Raw genomic sequence first — 24920 nt, 5'->3', positions numbered from 1 at the left:
TGCGACGAACGAAATTTTAAAAAAATTAAAAAACCTTATAAAAAGTTTAAAATGTTTCTATTAAATTCTATGGAACTCTAAAATTTGTTCAGTGAGTACACAGAATAAACTATTTCTTAAACCGTTTCAATTCAAATATATATCTCATATTGAACTGGTTTCAATTATTTTATAATTGAATCAAGTATTCATGTGCTCAAAAATAAAATTTTCTGATATTTTCTATTAAATTAGCTTTATCACATATTGAACTGGTTTCAATTATTTCATAATAGAATCAAGTATTCATGTGCTCAAAAATAAAATTTTCTGATATTTTCTATTGAATTTTGAGTTTTGAATTTGATAATTTTGACAATTGAATATACAAATTTTCGTTATTGGTTGAAATTTAAATACAAAAATTATTGAATAGATAATTTTCGTAATTGAAAACACATTTTTGTTATTTTTTGTGTTTTCAATTACGAAAATTATCTATTGAATAATTTTTGTATTTAAATTTCAACCAATAACGAAAATTTGTATATTCAATTGTCAAAATTATCAAATTCAAAACTCAAAATTCAATAGAAAATATCAGAAAATTTTGTTTTTGAGCACATGAATACTTGATTCTATTATGAAATAATTGAAACCAGTTCAATATGTGATAAATGTTTGAATTGAAATATAATTTTTTCTGTGTACAAATTTCATTTAAATCGAAACAAAATTAAAAAAAAATATTAAACCAATAAAAACGATGTGGTCACCCGGGTGGGTGTTGGTAAAGTGAAGGTTAAATAAGTATTCGACTTATTAGTTTCGGCTTAAAAGAGTATTTTTTTAATTTACATGTAAACAGGAATCGATCTCGAATCAATTTTTTATTTATCAATTAAATTGCTCATTTATATTAACCCTTTGACGGACACTGACGTCTATAGACGTCATAACAAGGGTTTCTGGGGGGACATGACGTGTATACACGTCATAAATTGTTTCCTTCATAAAATCATTATAAAGAAGCTAATGCCCTTAAAAATTGGTTAAAATCAATAATATATCTGTTTTCTTTATAACGATATGTATATAAACATTGTTGCGGACAAAATACGGATACAAAGCTTACAAATATTGCAACATGCCAAATTTTTAATTTGGGACTTCCCCTGGTAACATGACGTGTATAGACGTCATACTTGTATTAGAACTTAAACTTTTTGTAAACACCTGTAAAAGCCATTTGCAAAATTCTTATATCTGATTGCAAATGGTATCTTAAATGTTCAATATAGCATTAATATATGTCATTTTATATGTTTAGAGAATTAATTAATTCATTACAATTAATTCCCTTTCATAAATGACAAAACAAATTATTACTAGTTTAAACTATGTACTTTAAAACAAGTGGTCCAATTGTTAGTTTCGACTTAACAATGTATTTTTGTAAACATCTGTAAAAGCCATTTGCAAAATTCTAAAAAGTGATTACAAATGGTATCTTAAATGTTCAATATAATTATAATATATGTCATTTTATATTTATAGAAAATTAATTATTTTATTACAATTAATTCCAATTGATATATGACAAAACATGCACTCTCGAATGAAACTCGCAACCCCTAAAATAATAGACTAGCCCACTTCCAACTATGCTGCCGACTCACGGTCTTCCAATTGGTCACCATTAGTGGTGACGCTCATATCCCCCAGAGACAGTTATTAACCATTTTATATAAAACATATTTATTGTATTATTAACATAGATTTTAAGCAGAGACTAAAAATAAGTGGCCTACTTATTATTTTTGGAATACAACCATTTATTTATAATTTAATCTTTAATTTTTTTAGTATTAAATCATTGAGAAGGTTATATGCGGTCTCTGATTTTCATAAACAGTGCAATGCATCTATTTTAAAATGCATTGGAAATGCTGGACATTTTCAATATCTTAATGGTGGCAGATATTTTTCATTATTTAGATACGCAATATTTTGTACCTATAGATTTTCCATTAAAACATTATACAAACAATATTAAAGTAGCTATTTGTTGTCTTTTCAAAAAGTTTATTTGTTGGCATTACGCGGAAAATGTATTTAATATAGCGCATTCATCAAATACACCCACTCTTACACCAACTTAAAATGTTCCACAGGAGAATAGGGTTATAATGAACTTATATATGGAGATCACTTTTTTTGGTAGTCCCACTGATCGTACTTGATCGTATGTATTATTGTCAGGAACAAATTACAGTAACAATATGATGGAAATATATCCATGAACAAACAAATTTGATAACAAGTCCATTCAAAATATTTGGTAAAACATTTAAATTTGGTTAAAAAATCTATATGTTTTGATAAAAATTCCGTTTTTTTGGTGAACAAATTTTAAAAAATCCGATTTTTTTGGTGAAAAAATGTCGATCTATTGGTTTTTACTTATATTTCTGCCATTTATAAATTCTATTTTCAGATATTTTTTTCTTTTAACTAACACACGATCATTACTAATTGGTTTCAATTTATAGCATTTTTATAATACGTAGTTTTGTGGAGAACTAAAATTGTCGGTCATCGTGTGTTCGTTCTGACCGTATTCCTCTGTATTTCACTAGTATGTTTAAACCAGTATATATAGAAATATGTAGGTACTATGAAAAAATAATGATATTCATTATTGGCATATTTCCAGAAACACACACAATTATACTTCCTCTTATAAATGTGAAAAATATATGCATAAATATAGAATTTACCAATTCTTTTTTGGAAATTATTTATAAAACTCCATTGTAAATAAAATGCAAATGTGTGTTATTTTAAAAATGTTTCACTGTAAATATTTTAATATAATATATCTTTTAAAGATATTGATGTTTATGGAACTTGGATTATTAAACTGAACACTACAAAACATAGAGCTGACTAAAATCGTTCAGAGAGATTATATTTATCATGACCATGAATATTACTCATATAAAAAAAACAAAAAATCTGGATCTTCATAAGAAGATCATATTGCACCAAAAATGTTGGTTGAAATCAAATTTCAGCAGATCCCAAATATCCACATATTTATTATAAACGTATTTGCATTCTTGTTTGTTCATCAATGAAATGAACTACTAAACGGCTGAACAGATTTTATTAAAATTTGGAACATACATATGTGTATTAGAATAGACGTTATTTTGCACCTGCAGCAATAATAAGTTCCACGTAAAAATAAATCACAAAACTATATTTTGTTTGGATTGGTCCATATTGACCATAACTCCCATATAAAGTTCACTTTCTAAAATCACTTAAATACGCATAAATATCTTATAAATATCGTTATCAGATTAAAATTCTATACAAATAATCATAATATATTGAGCGCATGCTTAAAACTGCGGAATTTTTTTCATTTATTTCGAAACATTTGTACAATACAAATTTATTCGAAGTATTGGCATTTGTTAGCTATGAACTTTTCTAATCTTCCTGGCAAAATATGGATTCCGAATAAAATGAAATGCTCATCTTTTGAGGCCAAGAGCGAATCTAGCCAATTTCGAATACTCTGTTTTGAAGTAAAGCATATCCCAGAGAGAGCTTTCTGAATCCATCGAAACTAATGAGGCAAAACTTCCCAACCTCTTCATTCTAAATACATTTTAACAGGTATTGCAACATGTGGCCGAGCGTTATCATGATGGAATATTACGGTTTCATGCCTGACCGCATATTCTGGGCGTTCTTTGCCAATGCTCGCAATAAGTTGGGTTCAGTACAGGTTCCCTGTGATGGTATTTTGCTTCAACCAAATACAGAGTCTTAATTTAGCGCCATGGATATTTGGCTTTGGTATCGATTTGGCTGGTTGGCCGGGCTCACATACGATCTCTTACGCTTCGAGTTATCGTAATGGATCCACTTTTCAGCGCAAGTAATGATTCGGTGCAAAAATGATTTATGATTTTCTTTTATAGAATTGAAACATCATTTCGGACATGCAAAATCGTCTTTCAAGGTCTATCGGCTTCAATTCGTATGGTAACCAATTTCCCTGCTTTTGGATGAATCCTGCTGCTCGCAAACATTTTGAAATTGCTGCCTGAGTAGCTCCCACTCCCACAATCGGTGTGCTTCAGCGGCACTTTTTTTTCAAATTAAAGAAGTAAAGCTAACATCCCGCAAATGACGCTTTGTTGGCACAAAATTCTACATTTTCGAAGTAAAAGAAACATAGTTGTTTACACAATAATGTTCAATAACTAACTGAGAATAAATTCCAGATATGTATCCTTCAAAAAGACATATTGTTATTAAAAACAAAAACCGCGTTTGAAAGATATGCCATCTATTGTAAATCCCGCATTTTTAAGTCATACAACAATATATAAAGATCATAATTGGTTCAGAAGAAGTCCTTCTGAAAGAAAACAGCTAAATATTTTTGAAATTTATCAACTTTTTTTAAGTTATGTCACATTTTGGCCCATAACTCTGGTTAAACTTCACCAATTCTTCCCATTTTCAATATCAGATCAGATCAACAAAAAATATTTAGAGAATATTGCAAGCCCCTGTGTCCTTCCATCGAGTACCTACCGTGCCAACCACAGAACGACGGACATAGCAAGATTGTCTAAGAATTTAATAAGGACCAAGAATGTTACAAACGAAATGACAAACTCAGTATACTCTCATCTCATTGATGGTGAGTATAAAAATAAAGTCTTGCGAAAAAAAAATACTTTTCAAATACTTAGTTGTGTACATAAATATTTGTAGAGACAAAAATAATTTTATTTGCTAAATGCGATATTATAACTATATCTTTCAAATGAAAATAACTCATTAGAGAATATAAAATCTGTAAAGACTTCTTGGAAGTATAAAATATTAAAAACTATGTACAAAAATTTATATTTCATAATTTCCCTAGATTATATAGTTTCACATTGTGTAATCCTATTGCATTCAATAACATTTGAATATCGCATTATATCCTATATATTCTCAGGAATAACTATTTGTATGCATATTCATTAGGGCGGCAGGTTTTTCTGGGTTTCTTCCAAGAGTTCCAATAGTTGCACATATTCGTTTCTAGTTCTACTAGGACAAACATTTTGGAATTCTTATTTTAAATTTCCTACTTTCAGTTCAGTTATTTGTGAACATAGTTAATTAATTTTAGGTCCCATACAAAATAGATTCCAGCCTAATATACATGTATTAATAACTTAATATTGCTATTATGATAATCTCAATAATGAAAATGATGTTGAATGGCAATTCAAAATGAACTTAGTTTTAATTAGTTTGTATTTATTCAGTGATTATTATATGTGTAGTAAGTACATACATGATATATGCTAAATCAGTACGCTAAATCAAGTATCTTAATTGTTTTAACATACAGTTTCAAGAAGAACATAAACATTATTATTATTAAATTTCTTTGAACTCTATTATTCGACAAAATAAGCTGGAATTTCAATATTATTTTGATATTATTTTCACATTACAACGAAAATATGGAGAAATGTAAAGTTTATTATGTCGTATGCATATTAAACCATTGTAATGGTTAAATATCCAGCAAAAAATTGGTAATGACTTGCAATCATTCAAAGACACTACATACCATCTGCATTACTTAGATGTAGCCATATATTAACTAATAACAACTGCTTATTTTCTAGTAATTTTCATAATGAAATACTTTTTTTACTGATAACGGCTTCTATAAGACCTAACTATCAACGAGTTATTTAAGTCATTACTTGTAACTAGTTATAATTATATTAAAGTAATGACTTATATATAAGCGGTTGTGGTAAGTACTCATTGTGTTAAATAATGAGTTGAACTGCTTGGTAATGAAAGTTTTTTTTTGGGTAGATTTGTGGGCCAAAAAAGTTTCTGTAAATAATTTTGAAAGCTGATAACACCGTGATACAAAAACGTATGAAATAGAAATATCTGCAAGTCAGTATAACAACAATCTGTTTATGAAATTTGTAAAATACCTTCAAAATCTTAACTTACGACTAAAAGTCGTTTTTTCGTAACCTTATGCACTTATAAGCCAGTAACTTAGTTAAATATAAACTGATTTTAAGTTTCTCAGAGGATTTTGAAAGACGTTTCTATAGAAAAACTGTTATACACAAATTTTTCTATAGAAAAACTGGAGAAATTTGAGCGTATTTCTTCAGCAAACATTTTTTTTTAAATTTTTTCACAAAAAAAGAAACACTCCAAGATTTTTCTACAATAAAACTGTTATACAGAAATTTTTCTATAGAAAAACGGTTTAACAATATTTTTCTATAGAAAAGTCTGTTACACACAAATTTTTCTATAGAAGGGTCTGTTATACACTATTTTTCCTATAGAAAAGTGTGTTATACACTAATTTTTCTATAGAAAAGTCCGTTATACACAAATTTTTCTATAGAAAAGTCTGTTATAGATAATTTGTCTATAGAAATATCTGTTATACACAAATTTTTCTATAGAAACGATTGTTATACAAAATCTTTTTTATAGAAAATTCTGTTATACACTAATTTTTCTTTAGAAAATTCTGTTATACACAAATTTGTCTATAGAAAGGTCTGTTATACACTAATTTTTCTATAGAAAAGTCTGTTATACACTGTTTATGCGCACAGTGTATATGGCCAGTTATTGTTCACTGGCCATTCTATGTTTTTTATTGTATTCTCTCATTTTTGTAATTATAATGTCACTTTACTCTTGTAAACCCCAAGCGTACGGTACGTACATAGAAAAAATATAAAACCCCGAAGAAAAACTAAATAAAACCCCATTTTATTTTAAAACCCCAAAAACTAATTTGCATTTTTATTTTTTAAACCCCGATATTTTCGAGGAAATATTTCAAGGAAACATTTTGGTCCTTCGAACCGGATAGAAACCCCCGAGGCCTTGAAATATTTCATGAAAATATTTTTATTTTCAGTGAAAACCCAGGAATTTTCCCCCAAACCATTTGGAAATATTTTACTTAAAATCCCCCTTACCCACAAAACCTACGGAAAAAAAAGGTACGTTATTCAATTTAAAAGTGAATAAAACAAATACAAAAAGTGACAATAAAAAAGTGTTTTTTATAAAAAGCAAAAGAATAACCAACAAGTTAAAAAACCCCTTGTTCAAAAATTGCAATTTGCCGTCGGCAAACGATTTTTTTTCTCTACTGCATTCCTTTTTTTCTATCCTCACTTTTTTACCCTTGTTTTAATTTCTTTTTTTTTCGCGTGTGTTTAACTCCAAAAATAAAAGAAAAAACTCTTATATTGTGTGGATTTTTCATATATTTATTCACAGTGTTTATTCCCTTATTACCCGTGTTTTTCTTTTATTTAAAAGTGATATTTTTATTTACTTCAGTGTTTTTGTTGTTTTTTAATCCCAGCTTCTTTATTCTCTGTTAACACTGCTGTTAACAAAAGCTTTAATAGTGATACGTTTTTTACTCAACTGTGTTGATCTAAACGAATATAGCACAAAAGAGAATAAAGAAGAAAAACATTTTACTCGCTAGTTTAATTATAAACAAAAACCGACGGACACGCGATTAAAATAAAAAATTAAATTATTTTGTGAATTTTTTATTTTGTGATATTTTAATAATATCAAATAAATAATAATAAAAATATAATTTTAATAAACCCAATATAAAGTGAGTGTGTGTGTTATTTATTGTAATAATAATAACATTCAAAAAATTACAGTGCAATTGTTGGTTGTTGTTTATTTTCTCTTTTGCTTTATATTGTCACTTACGCTAGTGCTGCAATATTTTAATCGTACGAATAAACCGGTTACCGTGTATTTTATCGTAATAAAGTGCATTTTTACTAATTTTTTTTGATATTTAACCCGTGAAAATAAATTAATTGAGCATTTTTAAATTAAAATTTAACCCGTGAATAAAATATAATTGAAAAATAATTATTTTTAGTGAAAATTAATTATTTAATTTTATTCGAAAGTGAGTAACCGTTTATTCGTTTGCAGTAGTAGTGTATATTAAACATTTTTTATACCTTTTTTAATATTGAAAGTGCATTTACACTATAGAAAATCTTTGTTCAAATTATTTACCTAATTTTTTGAATATTTTTATCTTGAGATAAAAAGAACATCGTGTAAATTCACTTTCTTATTTAATATTTTACATATTTAACCCATTATTTTTGTGGAATTTGCTTTGTGAATTCCTATTAACCCAAATATTTTTGAAATTTGTCATCTTTTTAAGATTATTTTTGAATTTTTTGAAACTTTTACTCGTTTTTTGTCGATTTTACTCAGTATTTCAAACCCTCGTATTTCAAACAATCGTGATAAAATTCAAATTTTTAAATTATTTAAAGATTAGTTTTGTCTATTTTTTGAATTTTAAACAAGTTTTCCCTATTTTTGATTATTTTTAAATTTTGTTACTCGATTTTTCTTGCTTTTTTTTCAAAATTACCCGATATTTTTTAAGATCAAAAATGGACATGTCCGCATTGATTCGTAATGCCGATCGTTTGGCAGAATTCGAGGCTCATATTTCGATAATACCCGTCGGTGAACATCGAATTGGTTCGTTAAGTAGCCACGAAAAAGAATTAAACCGTTTATGGGAAGCTGTTCGTTCAGCATACGATACTTTGCTGATCGAAGCTGAACAATTGAAAACCCCACAGATTGTTGAGGTGAAGGCCAGATATATGGCTTCTTATAGTACATATACTCGTGGTATCTCCATGATAACCACCTATTTGGACAATTTAAAAACCTCTGCTCAGGCAGAAAAGTACATTGATCAGGGAATAAATTCAATGCCATTTGTTCATTTACCCCCTTGCGACACCCCTATTTTCTATGGTGACTATAAGAACTGGCCTTCATTCCGAGACATGTTCTCAGCTTTGTATGGCAATAACCCCCGTTTAACCCCTGTACAGAAATTGTACTATTTGCTGCAGAAAACTGCAAAGGATGCTCATGATGTCATACAAACTGTTCCATTAACTAATGATGGCTATGCAGTGGCATGGAAAAAGTTAGTTGATACGTATGAGAACAAAGATGCTCTTATAAATGAACAGCTTCGAACTCTTTTGAGTATTAAACCCATTACCCAAGAAACAGGCCCGAATATTAAAAATCTGCAACGAACTCTTAATGATTGTATTACGAATCTTTCACTATTAGAAGTTACTCCGGAAATATTTTATCACGTTATGTTAGTATATATTTGTGCTACAAAGTTACCCGAAAACACTTTAAGTCTCTGGGAACAGTCGAAGAAACTTTGTCCAAAATCTCCAAAGTGGGAGGATATGGACGCATTTTTGACAGCTCATTTTAAAACTCTTGAGTCGATTTCTGATATAAGACAGTCTAACCCAGTTCAAAATATGAACAAAACTCCGAACACATTACCACGAAAGAACTCGAGTTTTAATGCCCCTAAGAAATCATTTAATGACTCTAGAAAAGTTCAAAGTTTTGCGACAAAAACTAACCCTAGTTCCACAGTTTGTCGTTGTTTCCTTTGTCAAGGCTCACACCCCCTTAGACTTTGTCCAAACTTCTTGAGTCAGACTGTCGATGATAGAATGTCAACCGTAAAGAGACTTAGGTGTTGTTCAAATTGTTTGGCGACTTCTCACGATTTTAAGAATTGTAGAAGTACTCATGTTTGTTCTTTGTGTAGACAGAAGCATCACTCTTTGCTTCATAGAGATCAAAGACCGCAAGGTCAAAATTCTCAATTATCAACCCAATTTCCTATAGCTTCCGGTACTAATGTACCATTACAACCCCCTTATAATGTTAACCCGATTCCAGCAAGCACCCAAAATCAACCCCCTCTTAATTTTACCCCTTCAACATCTGCAGCGGCTCAAAACGTTCATACGTATGCCGCACATTTGAGCCCTAACCCCCATTCCACAGTCCTGTTGGGCTCGGCTATTTGTATAGTCCATGTGAACGATCTCAGATGTGCGGCTCGAGCGCTAGTTGACCCTGGTTCGCAAGGCACCTTTATCTCTAGGAGATTACAAAGGAAGCTTTCTATACCAACATTTTCAGTACCATCGACAAATGTCACTGGTATGATGGATTGCTTGGCTGGAAATTCCTCTACTATGTGCGTTCTTTCTGTCGGATCCCCGATAGACCCCAGTTTCAAACTTAAAATTTGCGCATATGTAGTTGAGAAAATTACCGGTCGGTTGCCCTCGTGTACCCTTTCAGATATCGTAAACTCTAGTTTTCCCGATATTACCATGACCGACGTCATGTGTACCCGTATGGATATCCTATTTGGAGGAAATGTTTATCCAAAAATTTTAACCTCGGATGTTAGAAAGCATCCAAATGGCAACCTGATCGCCCAAAGAACAGTTTTCGGTTGGATAGTAACTGGTGAGGTATTTCAATCGGAACCCATGTACACCCTTGCAAAGTTTTGCAACCAAGTTGAGTTGAACGCCCAACTTGCTCGTTTTTGGGAACTTGAAGAAGTTCCACAAGCGACACGATGGTCCGAAAGCGAAGAAATTTGTGAGGAGCTTTACCGGACTACTACTTACAGAAACCCCGATGGTCGCTATGTAGTTTCACTCCCTTTTCGTCGAGAATTTTATAATGAAGTGACATTAGGAGATTCTCGACATAGTGCTTTGTCCCAGTTCATGAGAAATGAAACCCGACTTTTAAAGAACCCCGAATTGAAATCACAGTATGACACTGTGATTAGCGAGTATTTTGAAATGGGACATATCAAAGCAGTTAATCCCTCTGATTCAAAAGCGACTAGTTATTATTTACCGCATCATGCAGTATTTAAACCCGATAGTTTGACCACCAAACTCCGTGTGGTATTTAACGCCTCAAACCCATCCTCCAATGGCGTAAGCCTTAATAATATATTATACCCCGGTCCTGTTTTACAGGCAGACCTTACGGTCTTAATCCTCCAATGGCGACTCTTTCGTTACGTTTTTAACGCTGACATTGAGAAAATGTATCGCCAAATTTTAATTCATCCCGAACAAACACAATTTCAGCGGATCTTTTACCGCAATAATCCCGAAGCTGATATAAAGGACTATGAGCTAAATACAGTCACATTCGGAGTGAATTGTGCACCGTATTTAGCGATTCGAACTCTTTTACAATTGGCCAACGATTGTGAACCCCAAAGTCCGTTAGCATCTCAAATTTTGAAAACCCAAATGTATGTCGATGACGTACTTGCTGGCTCTCATGAGCTAGAAGACGCTTTTGAGAGACGTATTGAACTCACCCATGTTCTCGAATCGGCTGGTTTCGTTTTACGAAAATGGACTGCCAATCATATACGTCTCTTAGAAGATTTACCCCGTGAGAATCTGCTTGATGCAGACTTCTTAAAATTTGCAGATGCTAGCACAACAAAAACCCTGGGCTTGCGATGGAATGCTGATACTGACAGTTTCTACTTCCGACTCATATCGCAGCCACGCCGGGATATTGTGACAAAACGTGCTGTCTTGTCAGAAATAGCTAAGCTATTTGACCCCGCCGGTTGGCTCTCTCCAAAAATTATTGTTGCAAAAATTATAATGCAACAAATATGGAAAGACAAGACAGATTGGGATGAAAGTTTAAAAACCTTAACCCTTGCGCAATGGCGCTCATTTTTAAATGATTACCCGAATATTGAGAAAATTAACATTCCAAGATGGGTTAATTTTCACCCGAGTCATGAAATTGAACTTCATGCATTTTCTGATGCTTCAGAAAAGGCTTATGGCTGTGCTCTTTATGTTCGAAGTATTTCGGCAAATGAAATCACTTCACATTTACTCTCTGCAAAGACGAAGGTAGCTCCTGTTAAGTCTGAAACATTACCCCGTTTAGAACTTTGTGGAGCGGCTTTGATGGCAAACATGGTAGAATCTTTGTGTAGTCAATTAAATCTAGACAAGAGAAAGATTTATATGTGGACCGATTCTACTATAGTTTTATCTTGGCTCAAAAAACCCCCGTGTCATTGGCCAACCTTTGTCAAGAACAGAGTTGCACTAATAGTAAAGAAAGTAGGTAACGAAAATTGGTTTCATGTTGATTCCAAAGATAACCCCGCAGATCTCGCAAGTCGTGGAACTCTTGCTCGAGATTTAGTAGACAACCCCTTATGGTGGCATGGTCCCTCGTGGTTACGACAACCGCGAGAATACTGGCCACAAAATATCGTTACCGAACATCTACATTTAGAAGTTCAAACTTTTTCTGTTCAGACTGAACTAAAATTTGACATACTGGAACGTTTTTCAGATTTACCCCGTGCAATGCGAATTATTTCGTATTGGTTCAGGTGTTTACAGTATTTGAAAACCCGAAAATGCTTGTACAACACTTTAGATTTAACCCAATCAGAAATGAGATTTACTCGTGATCGATTAGTTCCAGTATGTCAAAAGAATTATATACCCGAATATTCTTTACTCTCAAAAGGTAAACCCATATCTTCCAAGAGTAATTTACTCACTTTGAACCCGTTTATTGACTCGAATGGTTTTGTCAGAATCAATGGTCGATTAGTTCGATCACCTGGCTTAACATACGATGAGCGTTACCCTAAAATTCTGCCTTATGCAGCCCGTTTTACTCGTTTGTTTGTTGAACATGTTCACAAGTGCTCTGCCCATGGTGGCCATTCATTAATGCTCAGATTAGTTAGAAATGAGTTTTGGGTCCCGAAATTAAAGAATCTAATTCGTACAGTTATTTTCAATTGTAAGGAATGTACAATTTACCGAAAGAAAACCGGTCAGCAGATTATGGCTGCTTTACCCCCTGAACGTGCGTCTCTTTCGAGACCGTTTACCCATACTGGTTTAGATTTCGCAGGTCCGTTCGACATAAAATCCTACATTGGTAGAGGTTGCCGAATATCAAAAGGTTATGTTCTCGTGTTTGTTTGTTTCGCCACAAAGGCGATTCATTTAGAGGCAACCGGTGATATGTCGACCGAAACATTTCTTGCTGCTTTTGCCCGTTTTTTCTCTCGTCGAGGTTGTCCTGCTCATGTTTACTCGGGCAACGGAACTGCATTTGTCGGTGCTGCTAATTTACTGGAAGTTGACCGAAAGCAGTTTTTACTCCAATTGAGGCAAAAAGTATTTGTACGAAATAGTTCTCAGCCAGTTGAATGGCATTTTATACCCCCTGGGGCTCCTCATATGGGCGGCTTATGGGAAGCCGGCGTTAAGAGTGTAAAAACTCATTTTCGCAAAATTGCTGGAATGCAAAAATTTACATTTGAGGAGTTTTCAACAATGTTAACCCGTATTGAAGCGTGCCTAAACTCAAGACCATTAACTGCAATGAGCGATGATCCCCTCGATTTAGTCCCATTAACCCCTGGTCATTTTTTGATCGGAGCGCCTCTTTTGGCACCCCCTGAACCCAATCATTCCGATCTTTCTTTGAGTATTGCTAATAGATGGCAGAAACTCAAAGTGCTCCATCATCAGTTTGCTCTGCGATGGAAAGAGGAATACCTCAAAGAACTCCATCGGCGAACTAAGTGGAAATATCCACAAAGGGACTTGAAAGTAGGAGATTTAGTTGTGATCCGTCAAGATAATTTACCCCCGAATGAATGGCGCTTAGGTAGGATAGAGAAGACTCATGTAGGGCAAGATAGTAAGGTCCGCTCTGCGGACGTGAGAACAGCTTCGGGCATTTTTACCCGGCCCATTGAGAAGCTTGTTCTCTTGCCAAAGTCAGAAACTGACTAATTTTTATTCTCTCTCTGCTTTTTTATTTAACTCATATTGCAAGATGTCAGGTGTGAATCGCCGCCTCGAAGTCAACAGTAACAACCCCAGCAGTATCTGCAAGGACAACACCCGCAATATCAGAAGAAGCAACAACACCAACTGACATGTCAGCAGCAACAACAATCCATATGACCCGCAACAACAAACCCCGGTTATTTTACGCCGCAGAATCCTCAGCCTTCCTTGTTGCAGTATAGCAAGGGGGGCGGGATGTTTATGCGCACAGTGTATATGGCCAGTTATTGTTCACTGGCCATTCTATGTTTTTTATTGTATTCTCTCATTTTTGTAATTATAATGTCACTTTACTCTTGTAAACCCCAAGCGTACGGTACGTACTTAGAAAAAATATAAACCCCCGAAGAAAAACCAAATAAAACCCCATTTTATTTTAAAACCCCAAAAATTAATTTGCATTTTTATTTTTTAAACCCCGATATTTTCGAGGAAATATTTCAAGGAAACATACACTAATTTTTCAATAGAAAATTATGTTATACACTAATTTGTCTATAGAAAGGTCTGTTATTCACTAATTTCTCTATAGAAAGGTCTGTTATTCACAAATTTTTCTATATAAAAGTGTGTTATACACTAATTTTTCTATAGAAAAGTCCGTTATACACAAATTTGTCTATCGAAAAGTCTGTTATACGATAATTTGTCTATAGAAACGTCTGTTATACACAAATTTTTCTATAGAAACGACTGTTATGCAAAATCTTTTTTTATAGAAAATTCAGTTATACATTATTTTTTGTATAGAAAATTCTGTTATACACTAATTTTTCTTTATAAAATTCTGTTATACACAAATTTTTCTATAGAAAGGTCTGTTATACACTAATATGTCTATAGAAAGGTCTGTTATACACTAATTTGTCTGTAGAAAGGTCTGTTATACACTAATTTTTCTATAGAAAAGTCTGTTATACACTAATTTTTCAATAGAAATGTCTGTTATACGCAAATTTTTCTATAGAAGGATCTGTTATATACTAATTTTTCTATGGAAAATTCTGTTATACACTAATTTTTCTTTAGAAAATTCTGTTATACACAAATTTTTCTATAGAAAGGTCTGTTGTACACCAATTTTTCAATAGAAAAGTCTGTTATACACTAATTTTTCAATAGAAAATTATGTTATACATAATTTTTTCTATAGAAAAGTCTGTTATACACTAATTTTACTATAAAAATGTCCTCATACACAAACATTTCTATAGAAAAGTCTGTTATACAATAATTTTTCTATAGAAAATTCTATTATACATTAATTTTTCTATAGAAATTTCTGTTATACACTAATTTTTCTATAGAAAATTCCGGTATACACTAATTTTTCTACAGAAAAGTCTGTTATACAAAAATAATTCTATACAAAAGAATTATTTTATTTATTTATAAAAAAACTTATTATACAGAATATTGTCTATAGGAAACTGTTATATACAATTTTTTCTATAGAAAAACTGTTATACACAATTTATAATACTTCTAAAAAATTGTACAACAAATCCTGCTATTAGATTTTTTAAATTATTTTTTTTTTTTCAAAAAACTTTAAATTCGTTAACAAAGCTTGGTTTGCCCCTTATAAGAAGCTACAGAAAATAAGGATACAGTTGTATGTAATGAGTTTCCTGAACTTGAGATTTTTAAGACTGGACCGCCAAGAGGAACCAAATATATTGAACGATTTTGAGGAGATGTCATTGTAAATGAAGCCAGTGTAAATGGAAAAAGCTCCCATTAGCAAAATAATATAACGGCCAGCAAAGAGAATATTCCAAATTTTACTTTGTTCCGTGGCAAAACGATTCTTTTCCTCCAAAGACTTTTCCTTCAAAACCATCCATAGACCAAATAAAAACATTATTAAACTATGACCAATATCACCAAACATGACGGCAAATAAGAAGGGAAATGTTATTATGGTATAAGGAGCTGGATTTAATTCCTGATATTGCGCTATACTATACGAATCGATTTTGAAAGCTTTTGGTGAATTTATTCAACACAAAATAGGTGGGTTTATCCTCATTCGTTAAATGGCGTTTGCGTATCTCATTTAGCAGAGGTATAAACATGGCACGAGAGCTACCTGTAGCTGTGCGACTGGCCCCCAGTATTAAGGCTGATCTGACACTCGCTATATACTGGCTGGGTATCCAACACTCGGCCCATGCGATTGAGAACATAATAAACCATTAACATTTGGTTGATCTTAACACGCCAGATATATAGATCGGCAGAGACTATAAGCAATAAGTTAAAACGATGGTTTTTCTTCAATTACCTGTTTTATTGCCTTAGTTTCTGTGTGACGTGCTTGCAAGAACTCTGAACATTTAAATAATTTTATGCCAAAACCTTGGCATATTTTGCTAATTATTTTCTTTAACTCTTGGCCCACGAAAAATACCATAAAAACATATTTTCTTGAACTGTTTTCCTCAGCTGTTACTAACATTTTCTCATGTTTTATATAGAAATAACCTCTTTTACCCTCCACAAGATGATTTCAAAAGCCTGAAATCTCTCTACTGGAATGGAACCGGTAAATTATGACAAATGTAGGCTCTCCCCTGAATTGCCATTAAATTCATTCTTCATCGAATATCTCTAAACCTTGCATGATTTAGTTTGCTACCATTTTATGTAATTTGTCTTTAAATGGGTTGGATAAGCACTGTGGGTGTGACCTCTTAAATGTTTTATGAAATTAGAACAGTAGGCCTGACACCTCCAATACAAATTAAATAATTATTTTCGAATATCAGGAGAACTATTTTATACACACCATCAACAAAGATGGGGGTATATTGATTTTTTCATAATCGGATTTTTAAGTACTCTGAAAGTATGCCAAAAATTGGGCATCATTTCTTCCAAGTCCACATACAAGATTCCCCTCAGAAAATTACAAGATCATTTATAAATGTCGTATAATAATTTATATCGTGATTAAATAGGACATAAACAAGATTTATATGAACCTAATTTTTTCTACCAACTTTTGTGAGGATCGGTCTATAATTGACCCTTCCCCCTATATAACACTTATATAAGACAAATATTTTATTGTCACATATTGATGGTACGTATACAAGATTCGACACAGTCGAATATAAAACTATTACTTGTTTATACTGAGATTCTTCAAACATTGTATACATTACTTCCTTATCATAGTGGCTAATTTGGATAAAAATGGGTGACTCGGAGCATTGAGCTAATATTTATATTTGAATACTTTTTAAACTGTCTTTATGAGAAATTGATTTGTAGGCAGTTAAATTTTTAAATTTAGAGCATGTTTTTTGACATTCCGTAGCAGCTTCATGTGCCAAATTTTCTACTTCTTAATAACTAATTAAATTAACTTTACAAATTCCATCCCCTTCTTAAAATATAAATTTTTTAAATCAATTTTAATTGAAATTTAATTTCTTTACAAAAAATATTTCTTTTGTTTTCGACAATATCCAAAATTTAATGATATTTCTTGTTTGTCAATGATTCTAAGAAACACGCCAAATAATTTAACAGTAATTACTTATAAAAAATAATAAAAAAAAACTCACCTGTCGTCTGACATAATCCACCAAACCCTCCATACAGGGTTCCATGCAAAAGGAGTGTTGACATGGCAGCAATTTTGGTATGCGATAACGATCCAAACAAACGCAACACGTTAACAATTGTTCAAATTGTTCCATTTTTCACTGCAAGAGAAAACAAAATGAAGGAAACAAAATTATTTAAATATAATTAAATCATGATTTAAGTTTGTAATGAAAAAATATCAATTTTCTTGGGATTTAATAGCATAGAAGATTTATAATATAAGTATTGTGCACGAGTATTTAGAAACTTAAAAAAAAATTCTATTTTCCAAGTTCAAAATTTGCTGTTATGCGGCTTAAGTACTAACTAAATATTGTATTTTAAGGATTTATTATGTATTTTTTTTGTGGAGCCTCAAATCTTCTTAATGTCATCATTACCATTGAAACTAATCATCTTTCAAAAATGCAAATTTAAAAAAAAGGCCAAAGAAAAGAAGCAAACCAGACAACAAATGCGAACAATAAGTATAATGAAATTAAATTCATGGTTTTTGTGAAGGATGTCTCATTCAATCGTACGTTGGCTTCTTATAAATACAAGTAATGCATAGCTAGACGCTATTAATTATAATTATCGAAAGCAATAATAAAATAAAAGAAAAATTGTGAAATAAAATGCAATTTATCTCGAACTCTATTAGAGTTTAGAAAATGTCATTTCTCACTTTTAAATACTTTTCTTTACAACTAAGGACAGAAAAAACTCTGAACCAAAAATTATTCATTCAAAAATCAAAAGATTTTTTGTCATACATTGTTAATCCCTTATTTTACAAAAATATATAAGCCATTGATTTAACCATTATCCAATTTTCTTTTTAGAAATCCTTTAAACAATTCTCTTAACATAATTGATTAAAATTCTGGCCAAAAATAAATTGCAATATCCTACAAAATAAATCATATTATTTATAATTTATTTGATTTTTGCAAAAAGCTCTTGTTTTAAAAAAAAACACCTAATGAGGCATGTTAAATGTGTTACATTCGTTTAAAGTAATTTCTGGGAAAGAAAAATATGGGACAAACCTCTTCATAATCTATTCACACAAAATGTACTTAAATAAAAAAGAATTATCTCATGCATTCAAGCTGTTAGTTTAAAATTTTTGTGGAGGTAAGCAGAAATTTTTATATTAAGGTGGTCTACCAAAAAACTTGGACAACATTCTAAACAAAATTAATATTATTATATGGTTTTAAGATAAAATTTCTCCAAAAGTGTAGTCTAGATCTAGTACATATTATTATCAAAGGATAGAAACGATCATACCCGTATTTTTCAAACTGTACTCAAAAATTTTAGATTTTAAATATTTTGTAAGAATTTAATTGGACCTTTTAGCTCAAATTTACACTGAAATCTACTGAAATGTGTTTATTTTTTCATTTTTCAAAAGTCATTTTAATTTGAATTTTATCCAAAATTTTCTTTTTATATCTTCTATGTGACATACAGTGGTTGACAAAACAATGGAAACTTTTCCAAATATTACATATGTAGCCTATTTAAAATATTTTTTTAAAATAAAATTTTTTTTTTTAGTTTTTTACTTGTATAGTTTTATTTATATAAATTAACTGAAAAACAAACAACATAATTAATTATATTCTGAAAAAATGGAACAAAATTAAAAATATTCACTATTTCGCTACTGACAAAACAATGGAAACTTTTAAACTTCTGCAAGAAAGAAGAATAATATTTAAAAGAACGATGAAAAGCATCCTGTTTACAGTTATTTTTTTTATTTTTAAATTCTGGTAATTTTACAATTTATTTTTCTAAGTTTTTCGCAAGATTGCTTTTTTTCAAAGTTAACGAAAATGGCTAAAGTTAAGATTTGTGAAGATTTGTGTAAAATAATTAACGATTTTAAAGCTGGTTTAAAACCAAAAAGTATCTGTGACAAATATTCAATAAATAAATTAGCAGTTTCAAAAATTATAAAGAAATTTCGTGAAACCGGTTCTGTAAAAACTCAACATTTAGGTGGAAGACCTAGTAAGTCTACTCCTAGACAAGATAATTTAATAGCGAGAGAGTTCAAGAAATTCCCAAAAATAACTCCTCGAGAGGCTGTTAATAGCCTAAAATTAGAAATAAGTACCCGAACAGTTAGTCGCAGGGCAAATGAGGCTGGTCTTGGTTGTTATCGTCCTCTGAAAAAACCACTCATTTCTAAAAAGAACCGTTCTGCTCGTCTACAATTTGCCAGGGATCATTTAAACTGGTCGATACAGAAATGGAATACTGTCCTCTTTTCCGACGAGTCCAAATACAATTTAAGAGGCAGTGATGGGAGAACATTTGTAAGACGACCAAAGGGAAAAAGATTAGATTCAAAGTACACAAATAAGACTGTAAAGTTTGGCGGTGGCAATACTATGGTATGGGGGTGTTTTTCAAGGCAAGATATGGGCCCAATTCATATTATAAAAGATACCATACCATAGATACCAGGATAAAGAACCATATTAAACGATGTTATGTATCCATACGCTGAGGAAAATATGCCCCTAGTTTGGAGATTCCAACACGACAACGCCCCGAAACACACCTCTAGGGTTGTCACCGAGTGGTTACAATCCAACGAGTTACGTGTTTTGAAGTGGCCTGCCCAATCGCCAGATCTCAATCCCATAGAAAATCTATGGGAAATTGTAGATCGTAAAATACGGACCCAAAATTACACCAGGAATGAAGATTTATCGGAGGCGGTTATAAGGGAATGTCAAAATATTTCAAACGAGACCATTGACTCTTTAATTGGTTCAATGCATCGTCGGTGTGTAGCAGTTATAATAAATAAGGGATACCCAACAAAATATTGAGTTATTGCTAAGTTTAAACTTGAAATATATTTGAAAAAATTAAATATTTTTCAAACAAAAAACATATGGCTTGAATTTATGTTCCCTTTCTACTTGACTATAATTAAAATCTAGCATTACATGTGCTTTCAACTTGAATTCCAGTATTTGAAAACATTTGTACAATACAAAATTGTTCAAGGTATTTTCCATTGTTAGCTATGACCTTTTGCCATCTTTCTGGCAACATAGTGATTCCGAGCCAAAAGAACTGCTCATCTTTTGAGGTCATGATCCGTTCATTATCGGCGCGAATGCAAGATCTGGTCTATAAGGAGGGTGAGGTAAAACTTTCCAACTCGATAGTCGTCATGAAGAAATATTATAGTTTCATGTCTGGCAGCATATTCTGAGCGTTTTACGCAAATGGTCGCTTCAAAGGAATCAGTTGCATTCGATGTGATGGTCTGATCAGATTTCAGTAGCTCATAATAGATAGAACCGTGTTCCTCTCACCAAATTCAAATCGCAAGTAATAAATCGTTGCAAAAATTATTTTCTTTTACAGCCTTCAAGCATCATTTCGGATATGCAAAATCATCTTTCAAGGTCTCTCTCTCGGCTTCAATTTGTATCGTACCCAATTTCCCTGCTTTTGGATGAATCCTGCTGCTCGCAAACTTTTTGAATTTACTGTTTGAGTAGCTTCCAATGATTGTGCAAGCTCTTGTTGAGTAATGCCTCCAATTCTTGGTCTTCAAACCTTTTAGTCTGGCCTGGGCGATCTTTGGCTTTCGGTGTGCTTCAGCGGCACTTTTTTTCAAATTAAAGTAGTAAAGCAAAACTTCCCGCATATAACGCTTTGTTGGTACAAAACTCTGCATTTTCAAAGCAAACAAAAACTTTGTTATTTCCACTACAATATTCAATAACTAATTGATAATAAATGACAGATATGTACCCTTCAAAATGACACATTAGTTATTAAAAACAAAAACCGCGTTCAAAAGATACGTCATCTATTGTAAATTCTTCATGGGAGGCTATCAGAGCAAAAGTGGTGTAACCATTTACTTAGGGGTGGGTATAACTTACACCACTTTTGCTCTATTACTTTGTTAAAATAACAAAGTGCTAAAACGATTTGTTGAGTTCCATTTCCTTTTGATTACCAAAAGGTGGCTCACTTAACTTTATATTGATATATGGTAATGCAAGGGTAGTATGTATGTAACACCAGAACAGCAACAAACAAAAATTGTAAGTTACACCACTTTTGTACTGATGGCCATGAAATTTGGTAGCGTGATTTCTTTATTAAACTTATTTGTGTTGAATGTTTTTTGGATAAGAAATCTATGCTCGTTAAAGTGATTTTCGGAAGTAAGCCTTATTTAGGAGCTATGTTTAATTATGGACCAACCGTTAAAAATTAGCTGTCAAAATAGGTTTCTTGAATTTGAGCCATTGTCGGCTCGAAATTTTAGGACGTTATACGCATGGAAATTTATATATAAGTTTGTTATTCAGTTTGTAATTTCTGCGTTTTTAATTTTTCATTTGCGACCCCACAAAGTATATATATTCTGGACCGTTATATATAGTGAAGTCGATATAGCCATGTCCGTCTGTCCCTCTGTATGTTGAAATCAACTTTCCGTAGCCCCCAAATAACTTACATACATGATTCGTACACAAAAAAAACTATTTCCTAAACCGTTTCAATTCAAATATATATCACATATTGAACTGGTTTCAATTATTTTATAATTGAATCAAGTATTCATGTGCTCAAAAACAAAATTTTCTGATATTTTCTATTGAATTTTGAGTTTTGAATATGATAATTTTGACAATTGAATATAATATTTTCGTTATTTGTTGAAATTTAAATACAAAAATTATTGAATAGATAATTTTCGTAATTGAAAAAAATATTTATTAAATAATTTTTGTATTTAAAGTTCAACCAATAACGAAAATTGTATATTCAATTGTCAAAATTATTAAATTCAAAACTCAAAATTCAATAGAAAATATCAGAAAATTTTGTTTTTGAGCACATGAATACTTGATTCAATTATAAAATAATTGAAACCAGTTCAATATGTGATAAATGTTTGGATTTAAATATAATTTTTTCTGTGTACAACAATATATCGGGAATTCTTCGACAAAATCGGCTCACAAATGGCTGAGATATAAGGAAAAAACCGGGACAACCTCGATTTTTTACCAATTTTACTGTATTACTAAGTCGTTAATATAGACAATATGGATATCTAATGATAGATATTTTAAAGTCCATTCAATGCAACGATGTATATAAGGCTATAGCAAGTTGGAACTACCTAATGTGTCAAAATCGGGAAAAATATTTTTTAACCCGACTTTTTATACCCTACACCACCAGAGGGAGGGTATTATGCGTTTGTGCAGATGTTTGTAACGCCCAAAAATATTAGTCTAAGACCCACCTTGAAGTATACCGATCGACTTAGAATCACTTTCTGAGTCGATTAAACGATGTCCGTCCGTCCGTCTGGCTGGCTGGTCGGCTAGCTGTCCATGTAAACCTTGTGCGCAGAGTACAGGTCGCAATTTTGAAGATATTTCGATCAAATTTGATACATATTATTTTTTCGGCAAAAGGATGAAGCCTATTGAAACTGGCTGAAAACGGTCCATTATTTCACCTAGACCCCATACAAATGTCCTTCCGAAATTGGATTTTATCGGTCATAAATGTTCAATTTATATATGTATCTCTACAAATTCCGCTCCAAATAAGTTTTATATATACAAAATTCATGTCATCAAATTTTGTTACGATCGGTCCATAATTAGACATAGCTCCCATATAGACCCGCTTCCGAAAATCACTTTAACGTGCATAAATCGCTTAAAAAGGTTGGTATACTCACAAAATTCAAAATAGTAAACTTTCAGACATAAATCACACGACCTAATTTCATGGTGATCGGTCCATAATTGGTCATAGCTCCCGTATAAGGCCCACTTCCGAAAATCACTCAAAAATATATATTATTGAAATTTAAAAAAAAAATGTTTTCGCTCTTTTACTTATGGTGTTTTTTTTTCTGACACAAAATGTTGCCTATATATTTTGTACCATTTATTAAATGTTACTCATATCCTCATAATGTGTCGCATTTTTAACGATCACAATAGAACAAAAATCATTACCATTTATGCACTTTTCTTTTATGTAGCTTCTAAATATTATAAAACTATACTTTTTGCTTACATAAAAAGTGGTGCATTTCTAACCCTTTGTTAAAATTGAGGGTGAAACATGTTGCATATATTCAGGGATTTATGGCAACAGTATTAGAAAAGAACACGACCAAACTACACTTTTTTCAGAAAAGAACACAAAGAAGGGTAAAAGGCAGAAAAAATGTATCATTTACGCCAGAAAAGAAAACACCATTAGTGTAGGGTATTATATGGTCGGGCTTGACCGACCATACTTTCTTACTTGTTTTTTCATCAAAAAAATTTTTTGTCATAAATTATTTTTGAAAAAAAAAATTAAAATTGAAAAAATATGATCCAGCTCACCAAAAATGGACGAAAATGTTCAGAAATGGAATTTTCAAATGAATGATCGAAAAAATGTTTCGGCTTCTTATAAATCGGAACAGCCTAATGTACATACATATATGTATAAAAATAAAGAAACAGTTAAACAAAAGTAAGTACATATTTTACTTGCATAAAAAGATAACCCAGCAAATCCCTCAACAAACTGGTGTAATATGCTGCAGCACAAGAGTATTATTCGAAAATGCTGATCGTAAATATGTACTAAAGATATAAATTAGTTCTGAATCATTATTAGAAGATATTGAATTTAATATAACGTTACAAAGCAAATCACTAGTATAAAGATATTCGCCCATATTCATAAACAACTTCCAAATGTATCATTATTAGGAATATGGGGGTTTAGCTTCTAATATTTTATAAATATTGTTATAATTTATGTTGTTTACATGTAAATAGCCGATCGAGTTCGGTACCTGTTAACTATGAGAACACTATGCCGAACACTGCTTTGAAATTAATCCATTTTGTTTAGATTTTCCTTTGTGTGGTAGTTCTAAGTAACACAAAACCAAAAAAATTTATCAAAATTCTTGACTTGGCACACTTTCACCATCACTGGCTCATACATGTAACTAATAATCCTTTGAATAACTGTTTTGCTGAATTTCAAAGCAGTAATAAGGAAAACGTGCCCTTATGCTTGCCATCATTGGATTAAGCTTCTTACTTCGTATATGTATTTAAATATTATTTGCACAAGTAAATATTTGTATGTAAAGTTAGTATGAATTTCTTTTTTGTTTGCTTTTCTGAAAAACTAACTTACATTAAAATTGGCAACTTAGTCATAAATTTACTTGCATTCAATTTCATTTGATTTGTGCTATGATGCAGAATATATAATCATATTTTAAGCTTCATACTAAGAACTTTCCTCCCCGAAAAAAAAATCTCTTAACAAATATGTATGTGATACTAGAATGTGGGTGTAGATTCAAGGAAGATTTTTGGTTATGTAAATATATATAAATATAAA

The 24920-nt window shown here is 31.5% G+C and overlaps 1 protein-coding gene across 6 annotated transcripts in view; it reads right to left on the bottom strand.

Moving 5' to 3' along the window:
- tn (thin) overlaps positions 1–24920 on the bottom strand; it is a 167231-nt gene that overhangs the window by 76696 nt on the left and 65615 nt on the right. For all 6 annotated transcript variants that reach the window (XM_065511546.1, XM_065511545.1, XM_065511547.1 and 3 more), the window contains one exon: positions 17453–17593. In XM_065511546.1, coding sequence (XP_065367618.1) covers positions 17453–17587 — 135 coding nt within the window. In that variant the 5' untranslated portion in view covers positions 17588–17593. The remainder of the gene's footprint in view (positions 1–17452; positions 17594–24920) is intronic.

Source organism: Calliphora vicina, chromosome 5, assembly GCF_958450345.1.
Source record: "Calliphora vicina chromosome 5, idCalVici1.1, whole genome shotgun sequence".
NCBI classification, from domain to species: Eukaryota; Metazoa; Arthropoda; class Insecta; order Diptera; family Calliphoridae; genus Calliphora; species Calliphora vicina.
Note: the sequence above shows the minus strand (reverse complement) of the source record. Positions and strands in the feature narration are given on the sequence as shown.